The sequence below is a fragment of the Epinephelus lanceolatus genome, chromosome 13 (assembly GCF_041903045.1).
Source record: "Epinephelus lanceolatus isolate andai-2023 chromosome 13, ASM4190304v1, whole genome shotgun sequence".
In the NCBI taxonomy this organism is placed as follows: Eukaryota; Metazoa; Chordata; class Actinopteri; order Perciformes; family Serranidae; genus Epinephelus; species Epinephelus lanceolatus.
Window position 1 is genome coordinate 39,641,456 of NC_135746.1, and position 24,987 is coordinate 39,666,442.

Consider the following 24,987-nt stretch of genomic DNA (forward strand, 5'->3'; position numbering starts at 1 on the left):
ATTCATTCATTCATTCATTCATCCATTCATATGAAGGTTACTATTACTTGGCTTTTTTTTTATCTCCTGCTATAGGAAAAAACATATCATTTGAACTGATGCAGAAGTGATGTGATGTCATATCACAATTACATGTTGAACTTGATGTGTATGTATAATATATATGATTCATGTGAACATGTATATGTTGTCTCTTGTTACGTCGCCTGATGTTATTCTAAGCTGCAGTGATGAAATAAGATCCAGCAACACTGCTGGATTACTGCTGCGCGCCATCTGACTGGGTGACTCATGAGTTCTTACTAAGAGTGTTTGTCATTCTGTTGCGTTTTTTCCCTTGAAGCCGAGTTGATCGGATGAGGGGCGGGGCGCAAACCCCAGCTCTGTGGTTGTAAAGTTCGCAGTTCAAACGGCTGAGTTTGAGGAGAACAGCTCTGAAGTTTATTGGCTTTGATGGTCATTTGAACGTCTATGGCAAATCATTCTTCAGATAACAGACATTGCTATGACATTGACTACGTCCAGTACGGACAGCCCATCACATCTGGGGTGATGTTCTCGTCCGGTGTCCTGGGCAATATCGTGGCGCTGGTCCTGTTGGAGTTGCGGCGCAAGCAGACCAGTCCGTCCCTGTACCGGAGTCTGGTAATTGCGCTCCTCACGACGGACCTGCTTGGTTCCATCTCTGTCAGTCCTATTGTGCTGACATCTTATGCTCGGAATACATCTCTAGTGGGAATGAATTCAGACAAGGTGCTGTGCTCCTATTTTGGCTTCAGCATGACCTTCCTGAGCCTCTCCACGCTGGCGATCCTGTGCGCACTTGCGCTCGAGCGCTACGTCTCCATAGGTCACCCTTACCTTTACGAGAGGCACCTGAGTAAACGCTTTAGTTACATCGCTATTCCTCTTATTTACCTGAGCAGCATCCTGTTCTGCGTCGTTCCTTTTTTCGGTTTCGGTAAGTACGTGCAGTACTGCCCGGGGACATGGTGCTTCCTGGAGATGTGCCACGATAAAGGGGGGACTATAGTTTACATCGTATTGTACGCATCTTTCATTCTCATCATGATGTCCAGCACGGTGGTGTGCAACATATCAGTCATTATCCACTTGGTGAGGATGCACAGGAGGCGCAAAGGACGCAGTCGTGCAGTGTCGGCGCACACCAGGTACCACAGGTCTCTGTCCATGACGGAGGAAGTGGAGCATCTCCTGCCGCTGGCGATCATCACTGTGGTCTACATTTGCTGCACCTTTCCATTAGTGGTAAGAGCTCTGCCTCGAGAGATTAAAAAATGTATGTATTTATGTTCGTGGATGTGCAGCAGTCTTCCATCATGTTGGTGTGTCTGGATAACTCAATCATGTTCTCAGTCGGAAAAATTAGCCTACTCGCCCCAGCCTGCTTTTGTTTTTGTTCTTCTATTCAATCCTGACTCTACGGGTAAAAAAGTTATATACATGATTTCATAATTAATTCAAGGTCTCATAAACAACAGACCGCTTTCCCAAAAGAATTAATCACAATGCATTTTCACAGAACAGGAAGGAAACTCCCTCTTTTCACTTTTCTAGCAAGTCGGAATTTTTAATCCTCAAAGGACAAAAACCATTAGTCTTTGTTTTCAGTTACTATTGAAAATAAATCTAATCTCCTAATATACCTTATATGTTTTCTCCATATCAGTGGTGGGAGCTTTCACTTAGCCCAGCAACATGTCAATGATTTGTAGATAAGCAGGGCCACATTTAATTGCCACAGGGTCCTGGGGCAAAAAGTTGCTTTTGACCCCATAAAAACAAATACAAAAATACAGAGTGGGTTTGCTCATTTCAGTTTAGCTTTTTTTTTTTATTTAAAAGGATATCGTTTTAGTTTGTCTTAAATTAGTGTCAGTAGGCCTGTTGGCTTTATTTTTTATTATTTTTTATTATAATTTGGGGTGGGGGTGGGGGGTATTTGTCAGACAACAACACAACAACATGTCTACATGACTTTGACTCAGTTGCCACAATTACCTACACGGAGATAGATATATATATTGATCCTTACAGGAAATTACTTTATACGGCAGCTACATTCACACAAACACAAACAGGAGACACCATGGTGCTATATTGGGGCTGAATGTTTTGTACTTGAAAAAATAAACTGAAAATTCAAGTTTTGATCTTGAATTTTGAAAAAAATACATCAGTGTATTCAAGATAAAAATAAGTGTACAAAAAGTTTTTTCAGGTTAAATATAATTATGATTCACTCTGGTTCATTTTTCACTTTCATATATTTAGATAGTTGAGATCCTATTTCTTTCAGTTGCACGTTTTATCTTTTCAAATCAAATTCAGATCTTATTTTTTACAGTTTCAAATCTTTTTTTCACTTTCAGATCCTTTCTTTTCAGTTTCAGACTTTTGGCCCTGATCTAGCGTGGGGGCGTGGCATCAACTGAGAGGGGTGTGGAATAATGACAGACAGCTTAACAAAAAGCCTAGGGACCTTCCCCTATCACGTTGTCTTCAGGGAACATAGGAACTAAAATAATTCAGCTCAACACTTTGGGCTCTAGTTTCGCAGACCGGGCCCAGCGGAGGCGCAGCGCACCTGCACTTCGCCAACTGTAGTTGCATTGAATAGTGTTTTTTTGGGTATTTATTGCATCGTTAATGTGCCTGATATTCTGGAAACCTGCCTGTGAGGTTTTGGTGACATGTGCGCACTGTCCACCGGTCAGCCAAACTTTGGCTTACACTGGCTGCGCTCCCCCTGCGCTGACAGTAGACCTGGTTTCAGTTGGCGAGCTTTTAGTGCACCTTCGGCGAAGCCTTTTGGCACGAAACTGTCACTGCGCCAAGCTGGATCTGTCGACACCTCCCCCTGCTGCACCACCACACCCATCTCAGCGCACCTCGGTATGCCAAACTACCAAACTGAGTGCGCCTCGGGTTGCGCTGCTCGAAACTACACCTGCGCTGCGCCGGGAAACTAGAGCCCTATATGTAGGCAACACCATGTGATTGGCAGTGAAAAAACTGATGTCAGTACAAACTTCCATTTGCACGGCATGCACAAAAATCCTGCACGTCTAAATTTGTTTTAATTTCCAGTGTAAAGCTAAGGCTGTTAATATGTCACTTTATTAAGTTTTAATATTCTTCAATACATGGTAAGTTTATCTAAATATCGCCGTTTTTAAAATTTACTCTGACATTTTCGGATTTCAACATAGCACTGTGAATGCAACGCAATGATGGAGAGCCATACAGTCTTGCGATGATGGTGTCCGGTTCAGCAGGCCCACCTGCTGGAGCCAGCACACAGGAGAAAAATGTTCAAAAAGAGGTCGTTTTGTGACAACATACAATGTTTCTGACATCTTTAAGTGGTGAACTGGCAAAGCTGGAAGTTAAGCATAAGTCAGATTATATTACAGCGGTGCCTGGATAGTGTGATGTGTGTGGTTGTGCTGCTGCTGTGGTCCTGCCAGATGCCTCCTGCTGCTGCTGTTATCATTAGTCATACTTCTACTGTTATTATACACATATGATTATTGTCACATATGTATACTATCAGATATTAATATATACTTTCAACATATTGTACCACAGTAGCCAGAATTATAGTTAGAATATTATTACTTTCATTAATGTTGTTGTAAGCTATTAACATTATCGTCTGTCCTGCATTTCTCTCTGTGTCCGTCTCTGTCTCTCTTTCTGTCTCATTGGGCTCTAGTTTCCCGGCGCAGCACAGGGTGGCGAACCCCACACAGAGCTAGTTTCAAGCAGCACAACCCGAGGCGCGCTCAGTTTGGTAATTTGGCAGACTGAGGTGTGCTGAGATGGGTGTGGTGGCGCAGCAGGGGGAGGTGTCAACAGATCCAGCTTGGCGCAGTGACAGTTTCGTGCCAAAAGGCTTCGCCGAAGGTGTGCTCAAAGCTCGCCAGCTGAAACCAGGTCTACTGTCAGCGCAGGCGGAGCGCAGCCGGTGTAAGCCGAAGTTTGGCTGACCAGCGGACAGTGCACACACGTCACCAAAACCTCACAGGCAGGTTTCCAGAATATCAGGCACATTAACGATGCAATAAACCACTATTCAATGCAACTATCTGCAATCTATCTGCAATTGAGTAAACTCTTATTATGCCTTTGCTTGGCGCATTTAAGGGCGAGGAGAGGGGCCCATTTGATTGGTGTGATGTGTGTAAAACCCACTCCACGCCTTCTCTCCTCCCTCTTTCCGACTTGCGCAGGTAGGAGGGACGGAGGTGGGAAAAAGGAGTAGCTGTGCCAGGCGCACGGTGTGCCAAACTTGCAAAATCCGCCCGGCCACACCCAGTTGGCGAAGCGCAGGTGCGCTGCGCCCCCGCCTCGCCCGGTCTGCGAAACTAGAGCCCAATGTGTCATATGGATTACTGTTAATTTATCATGTTGATCTGTTCTGTACGACATCTGTTGCACGTCTGTCTGTCCTGGAAGAGGAATCCCGCCTCAGTTGCTCTTCCTGAGGTTTCTACCATTTTTTTCCCAGTTAAAGGTTTTTTTGGGGGGAGTTTTCCTTATCTGCTGCGAGGGTCCTAAGGACAGAGGGATGTCGTATGCTGTAAAGCCCTGTGAGGCAAATTGTGATTTGTGATATTGGGCTTTATAAATAAAATTGAAAATTGAAGCATAGGGCTAATGCACTCGCACTCACACTATGCATCTATTTGTGATATGAACTCACTAGAACTCGCGAAAGTGGTCAACAACTAGCCAGAGCCATACCAGCTGTGGGTTTGTTTACTGTTACCATAGCAACCGTTGCTAGTGTTCTTGTTTATTAGCATGTCGCCAGCTTTCTTCTTTACACCCATACTGTCACTCATAGCCTACACCCACACACTCGTACATACATCCCGTTTCCCCTGTTTTGATGTATTGTTTGAGTTGTTTTTTGCTTTTGTTTTTGTTTTTTTTTACATTCATTATGTTTAAAACATGATCATAATACATATATAACACCAACTAGTGAAATTACCTTCAAATTAACATAAATAAAAAACAAAAATAAAATTCCATGACCTCTATAACCTGGCCATCTCTTGATCTACAGATGAGGATTCCTGTTCCTGCTTTCCTCCTTGCTCTTGCTGTCCCTGAGAGAGGTTCTCTGTGGGCACATTTATAAGTCTCTGTGCAGATGCAGCAACTGTTGGATTATTGTTGACATTCTGGCAAGCACAGAATTTAATAAATATAATATACATTAATGGAAAAACTCTAAGCCTTTCCAGCCTTCTTTGGCTCATGACCCCACTTTGAAAAACTTTGGTGACCCCAGACGACCACAGACACTTTTTTTGTATGTTTTAATATGTTTTTTTGATCAAGGCTTCAAACTAATGTTGAATAAACAATGAGTCAAATTGAACAATGAATAATGAAAAAAGCTATGTAGCTACAAATATGGGCTATATCTGTTTAAAACATGTATTATAATGCTCTCTCTTAACCCGCCATATTTAATTGGGCGGCTGAGTTTGTGTTTTTAACATTATAAAGATGAATTTAATTGTAATTGATCAATTATTTAAGTATCTGGCAACCCCATTTGAGGTCCTGACCCAAGGTTGGGAACCATTGCTGTAAGGAGTACAATTCACAAACACTAGCTGATAGCATCAGGCCAAAGTCATACTGTAGCAGGGATCGACGTTTTCCACTGCAGGCTGCTGCAGGTTTTTTCAGCACCCCATGCATTCCCGCAGCCAAAACAGCACTGCCCTTATTCCATTTATTACCTCAGGAGGTAAGGAGGTTATGTTTTCGCTGGCACTGGTCTGTTTCTCTTTTTGTTTGTCTGTTTGTTTGTTTGTCTGCAAAATAACTCAAAAAGTTATAAACAGATTTTGATGACATTTTCAGGAAAGGTGGATAAGGGGACAAGGAACAGATGATAAAATTTTGGTGGTGAAGCGGTTGAAGCAAAGTGGATAAAATAATAAATAAAGTCTATTGTCTGACAGCCTCAACAGCAATTCCAATTTCTAATGAGACTGTGAAAATAGCGCCATCTGGTGGCTGGAAAGCATGTCTTGTTCTATTTGCTAAATATTGTTGTAATTCTAAAGTTGAAATTAATGTTCTGTGTTGGAAAAAAAGAAAGTGAAAAACATAAAAAAAACATATTATATTCTGTGTTGGTACAAAATAAAAATGAAATAAATACACCACAGTGTCTCCATGATGAAGGCATATAACCTAATAATGATAGTGATGCAAATAACCTAATTGGGATGCAGGCTGCAAAATCTGATGCAGAGGGGGAGGGAATATCATCTACTTGGCGGAGGTCTGCACTCTCTGATTGCTTTTCTAGTTTATTATCTGTGTTTTTCATGCAGTAGCTACGTACTACTGTCTGAATGCTAAATAATGTTAAGCTACTCAATGCTAACGTTAGCCCTATGCTTAACTTCCAGCTTTGCCAATTCACCACTTAAAGACGTCAGAAACATTGTATGTTGTCACAAAACGACCTCTGGTTTTGAACATTTCTTACCTGTGTGCTGGCTCCAGTGGGTGGGCTTGCTGATCCAGACGCCATCATTGCAAGACTGTATGGCTCTCCATCATTGCGAGCGGACACTGCGCTGCGTTCACAGTGCTACGTGGAAATCTGCAACTTTATGTTTATAACATAACTGTACATTAAAGACATAGAGTCAAATTGGTATGATATCATAGGAACCGTTCTCTGAGAATACGTTGCAGTATAGTCAGTAACTTAGCAGAATGAGCTGCGGTCAAGCCAGCCAACCTGATCTTACAGAAATATGTGAAATGACCATGACCTCTTAACACCACATTCCATGGTGGCGGCATATAATGGGTTACGGTACCACGGAAACAATGCCAATGTAAAATCAATTAGGATCCTTTGTTGTGGTGGACACACGAATTCCCTGGTTCAACAATGTCATGTCAACGTCGTTTTCCTCATGATGTCTTTAACATTTCTGTATACACACAAAAACACGAAAGTGTCCTTGATGACTCAACAATATGACAGGTTAATGTCAAGGCCATAAAATAAAATAAATGTATTATGAGGGATTATGTTAAGAAAAAGTAAAGCTGCTGGTTAATTTCAGATATTTTATCTAGTACTGTAGAAATGGCATATTTGGTAGTTCTTCCGGTTGTAGAGTTGTCAAATAGGGTCGTAAAAAGGTAAATCTACTGAATATATCAAATATCTAGTATAGCCAAACTATCATGTTTTTATTAGTATTAATGAGGGGAAATTATAAAACAGGAATACACAGCATTTGCCATTTTAATATCAAGGACACTTGATTAAGTTTTTACTTGCTGATATTGGAATTGGCATTGACCCCAAAAATCCAATATCAGTTGGGCTCTACCTGCAGTGTTACACATTGATGCCACCTGGCGGCATATCATACCGCTGCAAAAGGATGCCTTTTTTCATTGATGTCTGATGCCATAATCACTGACCAAGCAGTGGTATTCTATGACTTTGAACCTGTCATTTTTCTGAGTTAATTACATATGTCTCATATGTGTCATTCTTTTGTGCAGCCAGTGTTTCCACTGTAGAATCCAGTTCACAATTTGTAAGTTAATCTCCACTTTTGTGTTTAAAATATGAAAATATTTCAATGGAGAATCATTAAGACACTGCCACCACCTACATTTTATAAACCATCATGGAGAATGGTCTGTATGTCAGCTTCTATCTCTTCTGACATGGTATTGTTGGCCTCTTAAAAGCTTTATCTCAGTAAGTTATGCAGTATTTTCTGGTCCAGTCAATTCACACCATACTTGTTAGTCTACTCATGCAGTACATTAGAAATTCATGTTAATGTTGTTAATCTGTGTGAAATGTAGCCTCCCACCTCTTTTCACATCCCTCCAACAAAGCATCTGGTTTATATGTTATAGTAAATTCTTCCCTGTGTTGAGTAACCAGTAGGCCACAGTTTAATCCTCCCAATTCAGCCAATCAGCAGTCAGTAACATACAGTGGGGGAGAGTACCATCATACTCAAGTTCTCTACCTCTGTACAATTTTGAAGTATGTCTATCATATATTCACTACATTTAAGAGGGAAATGTTGCACTTTTTACCCTGATACATTTATTCGACTGCTACAGTTACTGGTTATTTTAGTGATTAGGATTTTTACATACAAAATATATGATCAACAAATATGTCAAAGATTTAAAGGTTTAGTGTTTAAGATTTAGTGGCATAGTGATAAGGTTGCAGAACTGAAACTTCTCCAATATGCCAAGCATGTAGGAGAACTACAAGTACAAACAATTGGCTGACAAGGAAACATGAATGGCCCGATCTACAGCTAGTGTTTGATTTGTCCATTCTGGGCCACTGGTAGAAACAACATGACAGATTCTATTGAAGAAGACCTGCTCTGTATGTACAACTCATTCTAAGGTAACAAAAACGAAACGATTCTTAGTTTTAGGTGATTCTAAACAAATGATAACAAAGTAATTAACTGCCGATACATCCCCCCTAAATTTAACCTGCTCTCATTCTAAAGCTGTCATATACCGCTGCTTAGTCATTGATTTCTGCATCAGACACCAATGAAAAACAGGCATCATTTTGCTGCCATATGATACACCACTGGACAGAATCAGTTTGATTTAATGACTTGCAAAGTCCATATAGGGTAGGTAGGAGGGTGGTGGATGGGTCCAACAACAGGCTGCTGTTTGCCTCTCATATGAATGTAGTGTCAAACCATGATGTTTTTCTAGCTCTAACCATGTGTTTTTGTTGCCTAAACCTACAACATTTTAAATTTATTTTGAAAAAGACTGTATTCATCTAACAAGCATAAACTGTACATTTCCTGTGAAAGCTGAATGTATTTTGAAAAGACACAATGCATGTAACAGGCGTAAATTGACCTGGGGGATATTCCAGGGTATGATAGTTTTTAAAGGATTCAAATTTCAAATAAGTCATCAACCATCTATATGTGCTTAAAATAGCTGCTGAAATTAGCAAGGATTCTTTTTTGATATTTTTTGAGGGGGCATTTTGCCTTAAATTGACAGGACAGTTAAGCATAAAAGGGGAGAGAGACAGAGGGAGTGACATGCAGCAAGGTGCCACAGGCCGGAGTCGAATCTGTGCCGCTGTGGCAAAAGCAATATATGGGATGTCTGCTCTATCCACTGAGCCACCAACATCCTGTCAAAGATGATTCTGCTTGCTAAATTTCATATGCCGCCTCCCTTCCCTCGGCAGCTTTAGCGGTGTTAATGTTTTTTAATGAAATATATGCTCATATTTGCTGTAGGCATTCATGAGCACCTCCAATTCCACAGGTGTAAAATAAGTTGATCGCTTTTTCTCTCCGGTTGCCATGGTGAAACGAGGTATCGGGGCTCCATTGATGATGGCTTTTTATTGTGGTTGTGCACCTGCTTAACTCAAGGTGTACCTACTCAGAGTTGATTGAACTAATTCAAATCAGCTGTTCTGGAACCGGATACTCAGAGTTTCCCATCTCAGGGCAAGTCATTCAGAGTTCAAACAGATATGTGACCATCATGTTTAATCATGTTAAAGTGAACAATGTGCAATTAATATCATGGGCAATTGTGCAATCACTATGGGCAATATGCAATTAATAACAGCACAAAGCACTGTCTATCTGTTTGTTGGGGAACCATCTCAGGACGTGGTCTGGCTTGTATACCGGGGATGTGCCGGTGACAAGCCAAGCCTGTCCTTGTACAGCTTGCATATAACTCAGTGTAATTGTGCGTACATAAATACATCTATGTATACTAATTTAAGTGCAATAATACCTGCACACACATGTGCTATAGGGCATTGTGCAATATAAACTAGCACTTCATAAACCTGTGCAATTGTTTATTTGTCATTGTTTTGTTTTTGTTTTTGTTTTTGATTAGTTAAACATCAACCTGCCAAGGGACTGAGGATGGAAATTAGCCACTGGCTACAATCCTACATATTTACATTTAATGTTCATCAATATATACTGGTAACATAGTGGTCCACAGTATACCACCATGCTGTTGGGAGACAAGCCCAGGGCCGTGCACTTAAATGCTCCACATGTTTTCAGGATTACAGATAAATTGACCAGCAGGCCACAGTTTGTAAGAATGAGTAACTGTATGTGAGTTAAAAGCAACATCGGCCCCCAGGGGACCGTCCTCCCCCATCCCGTTTGCCTTAAACACCTAACACGGATACATGCCATCTACAGAGGTTCTTTGATGACTCTGCATGTCTTTGTGGGCTGTATCAGTGGACAACAGCAGGAGGAATAAAAAGTGACCTGGTGAAAGGCTTTGTCGGATAATGCAGACCGAACCACCAGCAGCTGAACATTAGCTAGATGATGGTGCTGCTTTTGGACTTGGACAGGACTGAGCCTCCTCTGCCCATTGTATCTGTCCAGGGGGAAGATGTCAAGGTGGTTCACTTCTATAAATATCTCAGAGTGCACCTGGACAACTAGAGTCAAAAGTAGGCTGGAACACAGAGGTCCTCTATAAAGCCCCATTTCCATCCAAACGCTTTCCTTTGGAACCTTTAGAAACTCTTTAGACGTGGTACCTAGCAGTGTTGGGCTAGTTACTCTAAAAATGCAATGTATTACTCATGATTCATTACTGTTTTAATGTTTTTAAGGTAATAATATTACTTTACTTATTACTCCCTGCCAACAGTACTTTGCTACACTACTTGTTAGATTACTTTTCCGTTACACCCCATAAAACTGGTAGTTGCGTATCTCCTCAAAACTCTGATGTGTGCCTCTCTATGAATGTCAGGGCAGTTGCCGGTAACTGTAGCTAAGGCTACATAGCATCCAAATTTGCCTGGAGGTTTTCAGTTGCCTGAGACTGATATTTTCTCAAGGCTCTGCCTGAAAGACAGAGACATATTTGTGGAGCAACATTTATCCACAACATATTCCACCACAAGCTTCATTACTTCTTTGTAGCCTGCAGCTGCCCACAATAAAATTCAGTTTTGGTTGTTTAGCCAATGTAGCGCTACAGCCAATGTCCATTTATCCACAACATATTCAGCCACAAGCTTCATTACTTCTTTGTAGCCTGCAGCTACAATTAAATCCAGTTTTGGTTGCTTAGCCAGTGTAGCACTACAGCCGATGTCCATGGTCGAGGAGAGCTCACATTTGGTGGGGTGTATTTCCTGGAGCGTTGTGCTGTCAGTTGTAGTAGATGTTTCAGATCAGAGGATTGAGGACGTGTTTTTCCCAGTGGAAAGAGTTTTAGTACAGCTACCTGCTACTACCTTTTCATCTATCCTCTGGAAAAAAATTGAAATAGGAATATATCTAGCTGCTAATGTAGGCGTTTCCATCTTTATTAGCTGGCTGTTTTGTGACGTGCCTGTGCAGTGTGACAACTATGAAAATGAATCTGCTGATGTGATGTTGTATTTAAAGTCAGGAGTGACCTTATAACAAAAGTAACATTGTAACCAGTTGTTTGTTTTTGGGGTAAGTGTATTATTACAGAAATTTTATTAGTAATTAGCTACACTACTCATTACTGGAAAAATATTACAGTAACGCATTACTAGTAATACATTACTGCCCAACACTGGAACCTATACCCTAGTCTATTTGGCATTTCCACCACAAACAGTACTCTTAAATGTAGGTGGGATTGTTGTCACTCACTACTCCGTCCAGCACTTGCTGTATTTCCTCATCACTGGTGACATACTTGTCAACAGAACAGAGTTCTGAGCACCGACATTTTCAGAACAAAATAGAACAGGCTGGAGTAAGAGCCTCTCTCTATGGGATATTTAATAAGCGGTAAGGTGCACTGAAGGTAATGTGCACTGAGCCCTTTTCAGGCAAGCACAGGGGTTTAGTGCTGTTCAGTCAATGGACTAATTGTGTCAGTCACACTTGTTTATTTTTATATGGTTTGTGTGCAAAATTCTTTTTTTTCCCTTTAAGTTTTTATTAATTAATTTTAAACAGACAAAAAACAGAAACAACAAAACTGACACATTGTTCCAAGTGATGCAAACAAGATACACAGTAACCATAAGTCAGTAAAAGAAAATACCAAAAAATAAATAAAAAATTAAAAAAAAAAGGAAAGAAAAAAAAAGGAAAAGAAAGAAAAGGCAGCAATAACGTATCAGTTTTACATCTCATGAATATCACAGAGCAATACATATATATGTAGGGATGCATCGACCTGGGAACTTCGGCCAATCTCTAAAATCAACACCAATACCGCCGCTATGGCCGACAGCAGATACCCACCAACACCGACACGATCTCTACAAAAACAAAGACATGCCTATACTAAAATCAAATTTTGTGCTAAAAAAACATTATATCTTAAATTTGAAAAAATAATATCCTTTTTCACCTCCAAAAAAATTTAAAAAAATCCACAAATCATTGGATTACCATATTGTTTTCTCTCAACAAGTCGCAGCCACCCCGAAGATCACAAGCAGCCAGCAATAATAGGCCACTTGTACATCCGAATGACAATAAGATGTCGATCTGACAGACATGTTGAGGAAAATAAATAAATAAAAATATTATTTTTTGACTAGTATCACCCGATACCGACCTAGTTACCGACACATCGTGCATCCCAACACATAAATACACATACCTATCCTGTCAACTAGGACCCTACACCATCCCTAATACAAGCCAGAAAAGCCTGCCACATTTGGCTAATTTTGCTTGGGATATTGTTTACCCTGGCAATCTGTAAAAAGGATTGGCTGACTTCCGCTATCCTGAGATACTGTTGCCAGTGCAGGGAGATTGAGCCACCATAAATGATCTGTTAGAATCAGAGTTCAGGAGTTCAGATTCTGTTCAATTGTTTTATTGTAGAATGAACAAACAGTTAATTCGGTGTGGTTTCCTATAAAGAAATGAAACAGAAATAATTAGTTACAAACTCAGGCTGGTGACTGTGCAAAGGAAATTCATAATGGTAAATTATATTTGACTTAAGCAGAGGGCTCTTTAGCACCACCATAAGTGCATCATAAGTGACAGTCAACCATAATTAGCAAGTGGACCAACCTCCCAACAGCAACCCAACAGCATCTCCCACAATGTGTACAAACCTAAAGTAAGATCACCTCAACGAACACAAAGTCATGACAGTACTTACTTGAGCATGTACGCACACCATATTGAGGGACAAAGACTGGCTGTGTGGGAGAAGATCAGATATATAGGGGGATAACAGGTAGCTTGATTAGGTGCACTTAAGTGGCCCATCCCCCGTAACGTACCACTTCTGTGGGGGAGTTTGATTATCTTTTGAACACAATCATATTCTCAAAAGCAGCTGTCTCTGTCATAAGCTTAAGCCACTCTGCAAATTCTGGCTTACTTGGGCTCTTCCAGTTCCGTAAAATGATTCTGGCCGCTACCATACAGCCTGTTAATATCAATCCAAGCTCTGCCTTAGTTAGGCTTGATGGTATGAGAGACTTGTCTCTTAACAGACATAGCTGTGGTGATTCTAGTAGAGGTAATTTAAGCCACTCTTTGAATTTTTTCAGTATCATTTTCCAGAAAGGAAGTACTCTTGGACAGTCCCATATAGCATGAAGAAATGTACCCTCTTCTTTATTACATTTCCATCACTTTTTGTCCTGGGTTAATCCCATTTTAAACAGGTTCAGGGGTGTGAAATAATATCTATGTACAATTTTATAGTGGATAAACTTACATCTCACATCCCTCGTAGCCCATCCCACATTTGAAATCACATCTTGCCATGTTTCCTCATTAATCTCTTTACCAAGGTCCTTTTGCCATATCAATCTCAGACTTTCACACATTCTTTTATGTATATGTGACATTTTCTTATAAAATCCTGATGCAGAATGTAAAGTATGAGGTAAATTAAGAAATTTTTGGACCTCATTCTCCTCTTCCTCTACCCTTTCCAGCTTAAAAGTGGATTTCATACTACTCCTGAGCTGCAAATACTTCCAAAAAATCCCCTTTATTAGTTAAATTAAATTGCTCTTTAAGGTCCTCAAATGATATAAATATACATTCTTTATAAAGATCACTGACAACATGTATCCCCTTTGTTATCCATGTATCCCAAAAAAAACGCCTTTTTTCCTATACAGATTGAAGAATTATTCCATATAGAGGAATAACTTTGCTTATACTGTGAAAGCCCCAAAAGTTTGTGTGCTCTTGCCCACACCCATTGAGAGTGCTGTAAAATTAGGCTCCTCTCTTTTGTCTGTGTTACTATCTTCTTCTGAGATAACATTCCTACAACCCCAAATGGAGCTGCTAACGCCTCCTCTATTTTTACCCACCCTGGGTTAGATCCATGATTTGCCCAATGCCTTAATAAGTGATTGGTTACACCCTTTTGATGTTGGCATACCTTCAGATTTTTGCCAGTTTATTACATAGCCTGATATTTTGGAGAAGGATTCAACTATAGATAAAACATTGGGAATTGACATTATAGGGTCCTTGATCAGTAATAAAATATCATCTGCGTACAGAAACATATTGTGCTCCTCTTCACCCTGCACAACCCCTTTAATATCCATTTCTGCCCTAATAGCAGCAGCTAGAGGTTCCAAAAATAATATAAAAAGTAAAGGACTGAGAGGATCTCCTTGTTTAGTACCACGAGTTAACTTAAAAAAGGGTGATATTATTCCATTTGTTATTACTGCAGCTCTGGGATCTGCATAAATCACATTCATCCAATTAATGAAACCCTCCCCACATCCGAATAACCTAAGAGTATGTCGCAAAAAGCCCCACTCCACCCTGTATAATGCCTTTTGCGCATCTAGCGAAAAGGCAGCTATTGGTATATTTTCTTCCTGATTGAGCTGTATGAGATGTAACAGATGTCTTACATTATCTGTGGATGACCTTCCTTTAATAAATCCTACAATCCTACTTGAGCCGCATGTATTACGGATGGTAAAATATTTTCTACCCTCTTAGCGAGGACCTTTGTAAGAATTTTGCAGTCCACATTAATTAGACTGATGGGCCTGAAACTTCCTGGGTCTGTTAGGTCTTTATCTTTTTTAGCAATTAAAGAAATTAAAGCTTCATTAAATGTTTCTGGTAGCTTACCAAATAGGAATGATTCTTTAAACACTGTCACAAGGATAGGGGCTAGTTTGTCGACATACCTCTTATAGTACTCTGAGGGAAAGCCGTCTAAACCAGGCGACTTTCCGGCCTTCATCGATAAAATAGCACTCTTTACCTCCTCTACTGTTATAGGGCTATCAAGATAATCTTGCTGATCAGCTGATATTTCTGGCAAACCAGTCTTTGAGAAGAATGCTTCATAATCACTCACCTTTGGATTAATTTCTGATTTGTAAAGCTGGTTATAAAAATTTGCAAATGTCTTATTAATCTCCTTAGTGTTTGTCAACAATTCCCCTTTATTATTTTTAACAGCGGCTATAGCATGACTAGACTCCTTTTGACGCAGCTGTCTAGCCAGTAATTTCCCAGATTTTTCGCCACTCTCATAAAAATTACTTTTTAGTCTAAATAGGGTGTACTCAGCTTTTTTGTTGTATATTTCATTTATTTGAAGTTTCAGGTCACATATTTGTTTAAATACTGTATCATTATATTTTCCAGATATTGTTTTCTCTAGTTCTTTGAGCCAAGAATCAAGATTATTTATTCTTCGTGTTTGTTCTCTTTTTTTTTATACTGGAATAAGCTATAATTTTTCCTCTTATATAAGCCTTAGAGACCTCCCAAACCGTTCCAACCCTATCGGTTGAACCAATGTTCAGCCAAAAAAAATTGGTAAAGTTCCTCTTTTATCAAATTATTGAATTGGGGATCTTGAAACAGAGATATGTTCATCCTCCATCTATTTTTCTTTACCCTATCTGACTCCAATATTAAACCTAGTTGCACTGCAGCATGATCAGTAAGTGCTATGGGTCCTATCAAACAATCTGAGACAGTCTCAACCAAATCTTTACTAATCAGAAAATAATCAACCCTGGAATGAGATTTGTGATTATGAGAATAGAATGTATATTCTCTCTCTCTGGGATTGACAAGCCTCCATATATCAATCAATCCATTATCCTTCATCAATAGTTTAATTGCCACTCTACCTATCTTTAGGTACATTATTCGAGAAAGTGGTTTTATCTAGAGCCCCATCTAAAACCTGATTATAATCCCCGGCAATAACTGTATGCCCATCATCTTTCCCTCCAACTAATTTATTTATTTTATTAAAGAAACCTGGATCTTCCACGTTTGGAGCATATATATTACGTAAGTTAACTTTTATTCCATTAATTTTTGCTTCCAAACATATCATTCTTCCTTCCTCATCCTTTTGTTCCTTAATAATTAGAAAATTCAATTTCTTATGCACCAAAATAGCCACTCCATGTTTTTTACTTGAATATGAACTATGATAGATCTGGCCTACCCAATCCCTTTTTAATTTAACAGCCTCTGAATCGATCAAGTGAGTCTCTTGTATAAAGGCTACATGGGTTTGTTGTGATTTAAGATATGATAAACACTTCTTTCTTTTAATGGGGTTTTGCAGCCCGTTGACATTCCAGGACACTATTCTTACATAGTTAGCCATATTTTATCTGATGGGTTTCACATTTTTCAGAAGATGTCATCTTATAAATAGAAACAAAAAAAAGGGGGGAAATGAATGCCACCCAGCTGCCTATAAAACCAAAATACCCCAACCCATACAAAATGACAAAAAACAGAAAACCAGTGCAAAACCTCTTCAAAAAAGCAAACATCATCTAAAACCCTCATATGCAGAATCCTACGCCCTGACCCTCCCCTCCTCTCACTCTTGAGAGACCCACCACAAATACGGTCCATGAGTCACACTGAAGTGGTCACCTTCAGGTGCCCTTCCTCACCACCCCTCATATAATTACTCTTTAGTAGCTTTTTCTCACAAAAACATATGCTTATACTAGCCAGTGTTAAGTATTAATTATCGGTGTTCTACTGGCAACATTGAAGTCATATTTGGACACTATATAAACAAAACAAAAGAGAAAAGGTACTGAATTCACACATTCTTCGTCATCTCAACCCAACTGCTTCAAAAGTCAAGTGACACAGCCTTACCCTTATATTAAAACAAAATAAATTACAAAACATACCTTATAGCCTATTTGGTGGCTCCAAGTATCCCACCTCCCACTGCATCCCATACTCAATTAGTTAATCACATAACCCATACTCACAACTTCTTGGATGCAGGGAAAAAGAAATAGTTTATTCAGGTGCAAAAACAAGGGAAAAAAAATACTGCTGGGCTTCATGTCACTGCTTCATGGAAGAAGAATTAGTTTGTCGGAGTGCACAAGGAAGAAGAAAAAAAATGTCCCCAAAGTTTCAGAAATAATCTTCCTCACACATTCAAGCAGTCTGCCGCCTTCTAGCTTCTCCTTTAGACCAATAAGTCGCAGATTCTGGCGCCTGTCTCTGTTAGCAGCGTCTTCAATGGCTTGGTGTAATTCCTCACACTTTTTGGCACTTTTGTCTACTGTTTGGCTTAGCAGGTGGTTATCATCCTCCAGCTGGGAGATGCGGCTTTCTGCTTCGTCTAGCCGGCGAATTATTCCGTCGACGTCTGTTCTTAATCCGACATTTGCCTCCTTAATTTCTGTCATATCTGCTTGCAAAGCTGCCAGTAGTCTTCCAACTTGCCCCATCTCTTCTGTCACCTTTTCCAAGGACTGTTGCATAGCAGCCAGAACACCTCTGTCAGTGCTCGCATTTGCTGGCATGGTGTTAGCTCCTCCACTAGCGTCTTGTCAACATAATGCATGAATCACCAGATCTCTCAACTCAGTAAAACTGCAGCAGCTAGACAGCTATCAGATTATCACTTCCCCAAAACTTGTGGCACAACCACTAAGGTTTAGATAACGAATTTGGGGTATTGTGGTGGGTTCATCGGGACGCTCCCGACTAGGCGACCATCTTGCTCGGTGATATCACGTGACCTGATGTGCAAAATTCTTAATGTTAATCTTAATTTGTAAAGTAACTAACTGTAAAGGAACAAAAGTTATCAAATATTAGTAGTATGTGAATAAAAGCACAGTATTTTTCTCTGAAGTATTGTGGATTAGAAGTAGAAAGTCGCCTGAGATTAAAATATTCAAGTGAAGTAAAAGTACCTCAAATTTGTACTTACGTACAGTACTTCTATAAATGTACTTATATTCCACCACTGGTCAGCAGAGGGATGCACCAAAGTAATATTTCTTTTGCCCTGAAATTTAAAAATCCAATAATTATAATGACTCTAAAGTATTATCTAACTTTTATCATATGGAATTTATGCATTTTTTAAACAATGTGTGGACAGTGAAAATGCAATGTTTTTCTCTTATCTTGGTAAGAGTGCTCTTGACCACCTAAGAGAAGATCACAACAAGAAAACACGGGCAAATTCCAGATATCATTGGGCACTAACAAAATAAGAACAAATAATGGATGCAAACAGAAATAAGAGAAAATTTGTTCATATATTGTTTCTTGCATAAGGCCCATTGTCATTCTCCACTGGGCCTCCATGTTGGTGCCACTATGCATGTTTGATGCTTCTGGGAGGCCTCAGCTGACTATATTTAGTAATCATAACATGTATTTCTCTTATTCTCTTTACCCCCCCATTCCAGCTCCGAGTATACATAAACCTCTCAGGCAAAGGTGACAAGCAACTTGGAGGTGACCTTAGGGCTCTCCGTTTACTGTCTTGCCACACCATCCTCAATCCCTGGGTCTTCATCTTCCTCCGCCCCACCATTCTGAGAGTCATCTGGAGGAAGTTGCGCAAACCGCACAAGTCAGCATGCATCTGGGGGAAGAGTTCTCAGTCCAAGCTGACTGAGGGAAGGTCCCACTGTGCAGCTCCAGAGGCAGGGAAAGGGGGATGACTGGGGACAGGAATACAGATACACAGGCCCACTCAGACTCACGGTGTAGTCTCTGTCTGTGTGTGGACTGAAGAAAGGCTGCAAACTAAACAGAACTGATCTTATCACATCTCAAATGGCATGATTTTAATAACAGGACGTGCACTGGAGTGGTGAGTCACGTGAAACTGATGGTTGCTTTCCAGGAAGTAGACTTGTGGTGAAACACATGACTTGAATTATGAGAGTGAGCCTAGCTGTTCAGTTGTTATCTGAACAATGTGTGTTCACTGAGATGTAGGTGAGATGCAGCAGTCAGTGGATAATTTCACAGGAAATCAACCTATATGAAATACAACACAGTGTCAGGAAATTAACCTGGCGGATGTAAGAAGAGTGAAGCATGATGAACCTGCTCACAGCATGTGAGCCATGAGAGTTTCCGCTCCTCACTCACGGAGCTACGTTCCCTCCACTTCCCCCCTCAAAGTCACACCACTCAAATTGCTTTACTACTCATTTTTGACAGAAAATAGTGTGTCTTCGCAACACACAAGTCTATTCTGGGTTGGACATGCTTTAAAGTTGTGGTGTGAGCAGTGTTGGAGAGGAATGTCAGGGTTTATGACGATGCATTTAAAGTAAACCCAAAAACATTTTATATTTCTGTTTTTTCAATAACCTTTGACAACATTTTATCTTTGTAATAATATAGTAAATGTGTACTCAGTTAAGACAGCTTGTTCTCGTTCCAAAGCTATCAAATATCACCGCTTTGTTAGTGGTTTTGGTGTCAGACACCTGACGCCAAAAGCCACATTTTGGGATGTCAGTACATAATGACCTTGATAGCGTAAGATTTAAATGCTGCCAGTAATGGTGCAATATAAGGAGCTGGAAACTCCATATATGGGGGATGGGAGAGGTGGTGGATGGGTCTAACAAACCCCAAACACCTGGGAGCCTGGTGTATGCATGTATATGAATGCAGAGCCAAACCATGGTGTTTTTTCCTAAGCCTAACTGTGTGCTTTTGTCACTGGCATTGTTTAGGGCAACCCAGAGGGTCAACAGCAGACACAGGAGGATACCTAGCGTGTAATATGTAGACGTCAAAGTCTACTGACAAAGCGGCAATATGTGACGACTTGGGATGAGAACGTGTTGGTTAAGACTACTTGATTGTTGAGCAGTTGGCTCAATATCCAATCACACTCAGCATGTCAATATTGATACAGATTTTTCTCTGGTTTTTGTGTTAGTGAATTACAGAACATCTGACAAAATCAAATCTGCTAGGAAAGTGTAGGGAATGCATACAATTAAATAGTTTTTCAAAAAGCAGTTTAGTATTAGCCGATATTTAGAGTGCACAAAGTGGTGATAGATAAAAATTAAGATCACAGTACTGAATGTGACCTTTAGTTATGATCCTCAGATACTTACCTCCAAATATATCACCCTTGTTCTCACAATGACACAAACAGGATATGACCAATTAGTACCCATGACATAGTCTTTCACAGAAAAATGGACCACTTCCTGTGTAATTTGCACGCATTTACTCAAAATAATCAGTGACTTAAATTAATCTGCTGACTTCCAACTGGTAGAGTTTAATCATCATTAAATGTTTTTTTGGACATTCACTGGGGAATAAATTTAAGTAGGGTTGGATATTGTTAAAAAAATTACAATATCATGAAACTCGATCCATGGAGGTTTTGTTTTTGTAATACTTTTATCAAGCCAGGAAAAGTGACTTAAAGATCTGTGATGTCACCACAATGTAAAGTCTTTCCCATTCTCAGGTCATCAAATACCGATGCTCATGCCCCTTGGCATGTGATATCAAGCCAAAGGCAGCCTTTAGTGTCTTTATGGACCTGCATTTGTATAGCGCCTTTCTAGTCATCTAGTGACCATTCAAAGTGCTTTTTACACATTCACCCATTCACACACACATTCATACACTGGTGGCCGAGGCTACCATACAAGGTGCCACCTGCTACACTCACACACCGATGGAACTGCCATCCAATTTGGGGTTCAGTATCTTGCTCAAGGATACTTCAACATGCAGCCTGGAGGAGCCTGGGATCGAACTGCCTATCTTTCAATTGGTGGACGACCCGCTCTACCTCTGAGCCACAGCCACCCATGAGACACATAGGCTTTAAAATGACTCTAATGTAATCCCATATGAGGCAATATTTGATGCTGAGAGCAGCTGATGTGGTATAAAGAGCAAGAAAGTCTGCATAGGGTGGAAGGGAGGGGAGGTGGATCAAACAAAACAAGACATTCAGCCAGGACAACACAGTTCGTGTCCCATGTAAAACCAAAAGCTGACATTGTTTAAGGTGATGTTACATAACTTATGTACCTACATCCCATGTCAAATCAAAAGTCAGTGTTGTTTTAAGGTAATACAATACAAATTTATTAATATAGCACATTTAAAAACAACAGCGTTGACCAAAGTGCTATACAAAAAATAAGCATGACAAAAATACAAAACACGAAAAGTTTGTTAACACGAATTAAGAACACAAAATTCAGACCACAAAGCATCCTGCTATCACAAAGAGACTGAGAAGGCCAGAGAAAACAAATGGGCTTTTAAAAACAGGCAGAGTAGGGGAAGTCTAATCTGGAAGGGCAGCTCGTTCTAAAGTTTGGGGGCGACAACGGCAAAGGCTCTGTCACCCCTCTGCTTTAGCCGTGTTTTCCGGACAGCCAGGAGCGATGTGTCAGCAGACCTCAATGGTCGAGAGGAAACATGGGTGCAGGAGGTAGAGCTTAGTTTCTCTGCCCGAGCCCGAGCCCGGCCCAACCCGGCTTGGGCCCGTGGGCCGGGTTGGGCCGGGAGCCCCCCTCCCTCTGACGGGCCGGTCATATATGAGTTTTTGTTTTTTTTTTTTGTTAAAGCTATGATTTGATAATGTTATAGGCTATGTATTGTAGCGACCCTGCAGTAAATGTTCTGTTATAATGTCAGTGTTCTGTGAGTTAATGGCATGTTTGGGATTGAATGAGGTGTGGGGTGTGAGTGTGACGGGGATGAGGAGGGCTGTGTGAGTGCGCGTGCTGGTGTGTGTATGAGTGAGCTGGAGGAGAGAGCAGCAGTGCACAGATGGAGTTACAGCTAAGTTCTTGTTTTGTTGGTTGTTTTGGTGTGGTTACGGCCAACAGTAACCTGTACTGTTTAGTAATAAACGGTGGTTTAATTGCCGAATAACTGCGTCATCCTTTCCACACGTCCAATGTTGCAACATTGTGCGCGCACAGCCCTTCACCACCTGGATCCTAAAATAAACACCTGTTTTATTACATAATCATGCTTCCGCGTTGCGCCATTCTTTAAGATCCTATATTTCTGTCATTCAAATAACAAGAATTGTGGTTTAATACTCTTAATTATAACAGCCAACTTATTGAAAAATGTCGGGTTTAAATCGGGCTCGGGCCCATAATTACAGCTAATTGGACGGGCCGGGCTGGGCCGGTCCCAGACATAAAGTGCACGGATCTAAGCTCTAGCAGGAGGCTAGACAAGTAAGAGGGGGCCAACCCATTAAGAGCCTTTAAGGCCCTGACACACCAAGCCGACGGTTGGCCATTGGTCAAAGTCAGGCCGCTGGTGGGCGTCTGTCGTCCTAGTTTTTGCGGTGTGTCCTGCATCGTTGGCATTTCTGCGCCTGCAGCTTTTCGGCCGATTGAGCATGTTAAATCGGCAACAGAGCTTGTCGGTGAGAGAGATCACTCTGATTGGCTGTTTAGATTTTATTTCCTCGCCCTGTAGCAAGTGAATCTGCCTGTAGTGAAACCGGGGGTAACCGGTGTTTCCTCCTCAGGCTATTCAGGTTAAAGTGGGAAGAAGCAGTGGGTTTGTCGGGCAGCTGAGTGAAGTGGAGCCTACGGAGGAAACACAGGGACCGTCTGGGTGTAATAGTCCGTGAAGGTGCTGCGGTGCTCGGCTGCATAGATAGGAAACCCCTTGGCTGACAGGATGTACCACTCTCTCACTCTGCTACTTTGTTTGTCTCATGGATTCCTCGGACTTCCGGTTTCCCTTTTTGCGTTATTTCCTCTCACGCAGGGGCAGAATGTACGTGCTACTTAGCCGTCGGATGTAGTCTTTGTAGTGTGTTCAAATGCAACTCACACAGGGCGACGTGAGGCGACGTAGACGATGCAACAGTTGGCTTTCGTCGCTACTTGTTCTTTGATGTCAGTTTGTTGTGTCAGCACCTTAAAAGTAAAACAATAAGATCTTAAAATGAATCCTAAAAGATACAGGAAGCCAGTGTAGGGACTGTAATATCAGGGAAATGTGGTCTCGCCTGCGTGCTCCAGTTGAAAGTTGAGCAGCCGCATTCTGAATTAATTGGAGTCGTGAAAGGGAAGTCTGAGGGACACAAACAAGGTAATGTTACATACTTCACGTATGAACGTCACACACTGACATCACTTGTGTGATGTATTTACATCATGTTATGCTGTTGTTTTGTAACAAACTACTTATTTTAGCACAAAACATTATCTTTTTTTAAAACCTGAATGTGACTGTTTCACAAAAGTAACCTCGTGTAATGACGTGTTTCAGCTGCACACCACATAGAGACGCTAAAGGGTGCCCCGTGCATCGCTATGAGATGCCGAGGGGCATGACAACATGTTGCTAGCAGTGATGGCCTCATGAAGCCTCATAAAGCATTTTCTTTATTTTATGAGCCCACTAGATGGGACTCTTGGTTCAAAGAGAGAGGCTCAAAGAATGGCAATTCAGTGTGTTTTAAACTTTTTGTTGAACAAAAAGCGCAAACTAGTGGGCTCAGAAAATAAAGAAAATGCTCCAATGAGGCTTCATGAGGCCGTCACAAGTTGCTAGTTAACAACCTAGGAATGAGAACAGGTTGGCCAAGCGAGAACTCTCAGCAGGGCCAGAAGGAGAAACATTACTATGTATATTCAGTGGGCTGCACACCCTTGAAGTAAACCCAGAAGGCGGGAAGTTTTCAGCTTATATTCCTGGCAATTTCTCACTGGACTGAATAGATGCCATGTTATGGTCCAGTATCGAGATCCAATTATATCTGTCCTGAATTTCTATTTTTAGGTTGTGACAGTTAACCACATAATATATTTTTATTGTCTACTTGTATATTGAAGGAATAGCAGTCTACTTACATATAAATGTATTTATTATTGTACTGCTAACTTTTCACTGCTTTTGTGATCTAAAATGAATCCTTACATGTGCTGTGTTTATTTATTTTTAAATCATTTATATCAATCCTATGACTGTCCTGGTATAGGCAACTGATCTCAGAGATTTTTTTATTTCTACTTCTAGTTACTTATTTCTATATTTATATTTAGCAGAGAGCTGTTTTAAGCTGTTAAAGCTGTTTGTTAATTCTATATGGATTATGTTGTGCATCCACTGATAATGCTCTTCTTTGAAGCCTTGAAGAAAATCTGCTGTTGCTGATATGTCCGTTTATGAAATAAAGTCTGAGCTGCATACCTGTCATTGTATTTCTTCTCTTATATGTTGTTCATCTATCAGCTTTATAAATAACACAATTGCCAGAAAAATGTTTTGCATTGTTAGGGTGACCATCTTTTGATTTCCAAAAAAGAGGACACTCGGCCGGCCACGACATAGCCTACTTAAATGATACTTGCAGTTTACTCAAAGATGCCTTATAATTTTAATAGGCCTATAGCCTATTTAAAGTTTATATGTATGGATAGAAAATTCAGTTATATTACAAAATAATATCTCTCAAAGACAGAAATTCAGATAGGCCCCAATAGGGGACACATACACACACTAGAGTGTGGCGATCTGAGCCCGACAGTACCCAACGGGTCGGCCGGGTTTGGTCAAAAATGTAGCTATAAATTGTATTCGGGCTCGGGTCGGATTCGATCAGCTTTCAGTGAAAATGTAGTGTAAAATAAAT

At 40.5% G+C, this 24,987-nt stretch overlaps 1 protein-coding gene across 1 annotated transcript; it reads left to right on the forward strand.

The window, feature by feature from the left end:
* The first annotated feature begins 341 nt into the window (after positions 1-341).
* On the forward strand, positions 342-24,542 carry LOC117271059 (prostaglandin E2 receptor EP2 subtype-like). The gene is made up of 2 exons (XM_033649144.2): positions 342-1,269; positions 18,776-24,542. Exons 1-2 carry the CDS (start codon positions 472-474, stop codon positions 19,031-19,033), a joined length of 1,056 nt encoding a protein of 351 aa, XP_033505035.2. The 5' UTR covers positions 342-471; the 3' UTR covers positions 19,034-24,542.
* Positions 24,543-24,987: the final 445 nt, after the last annotated feature.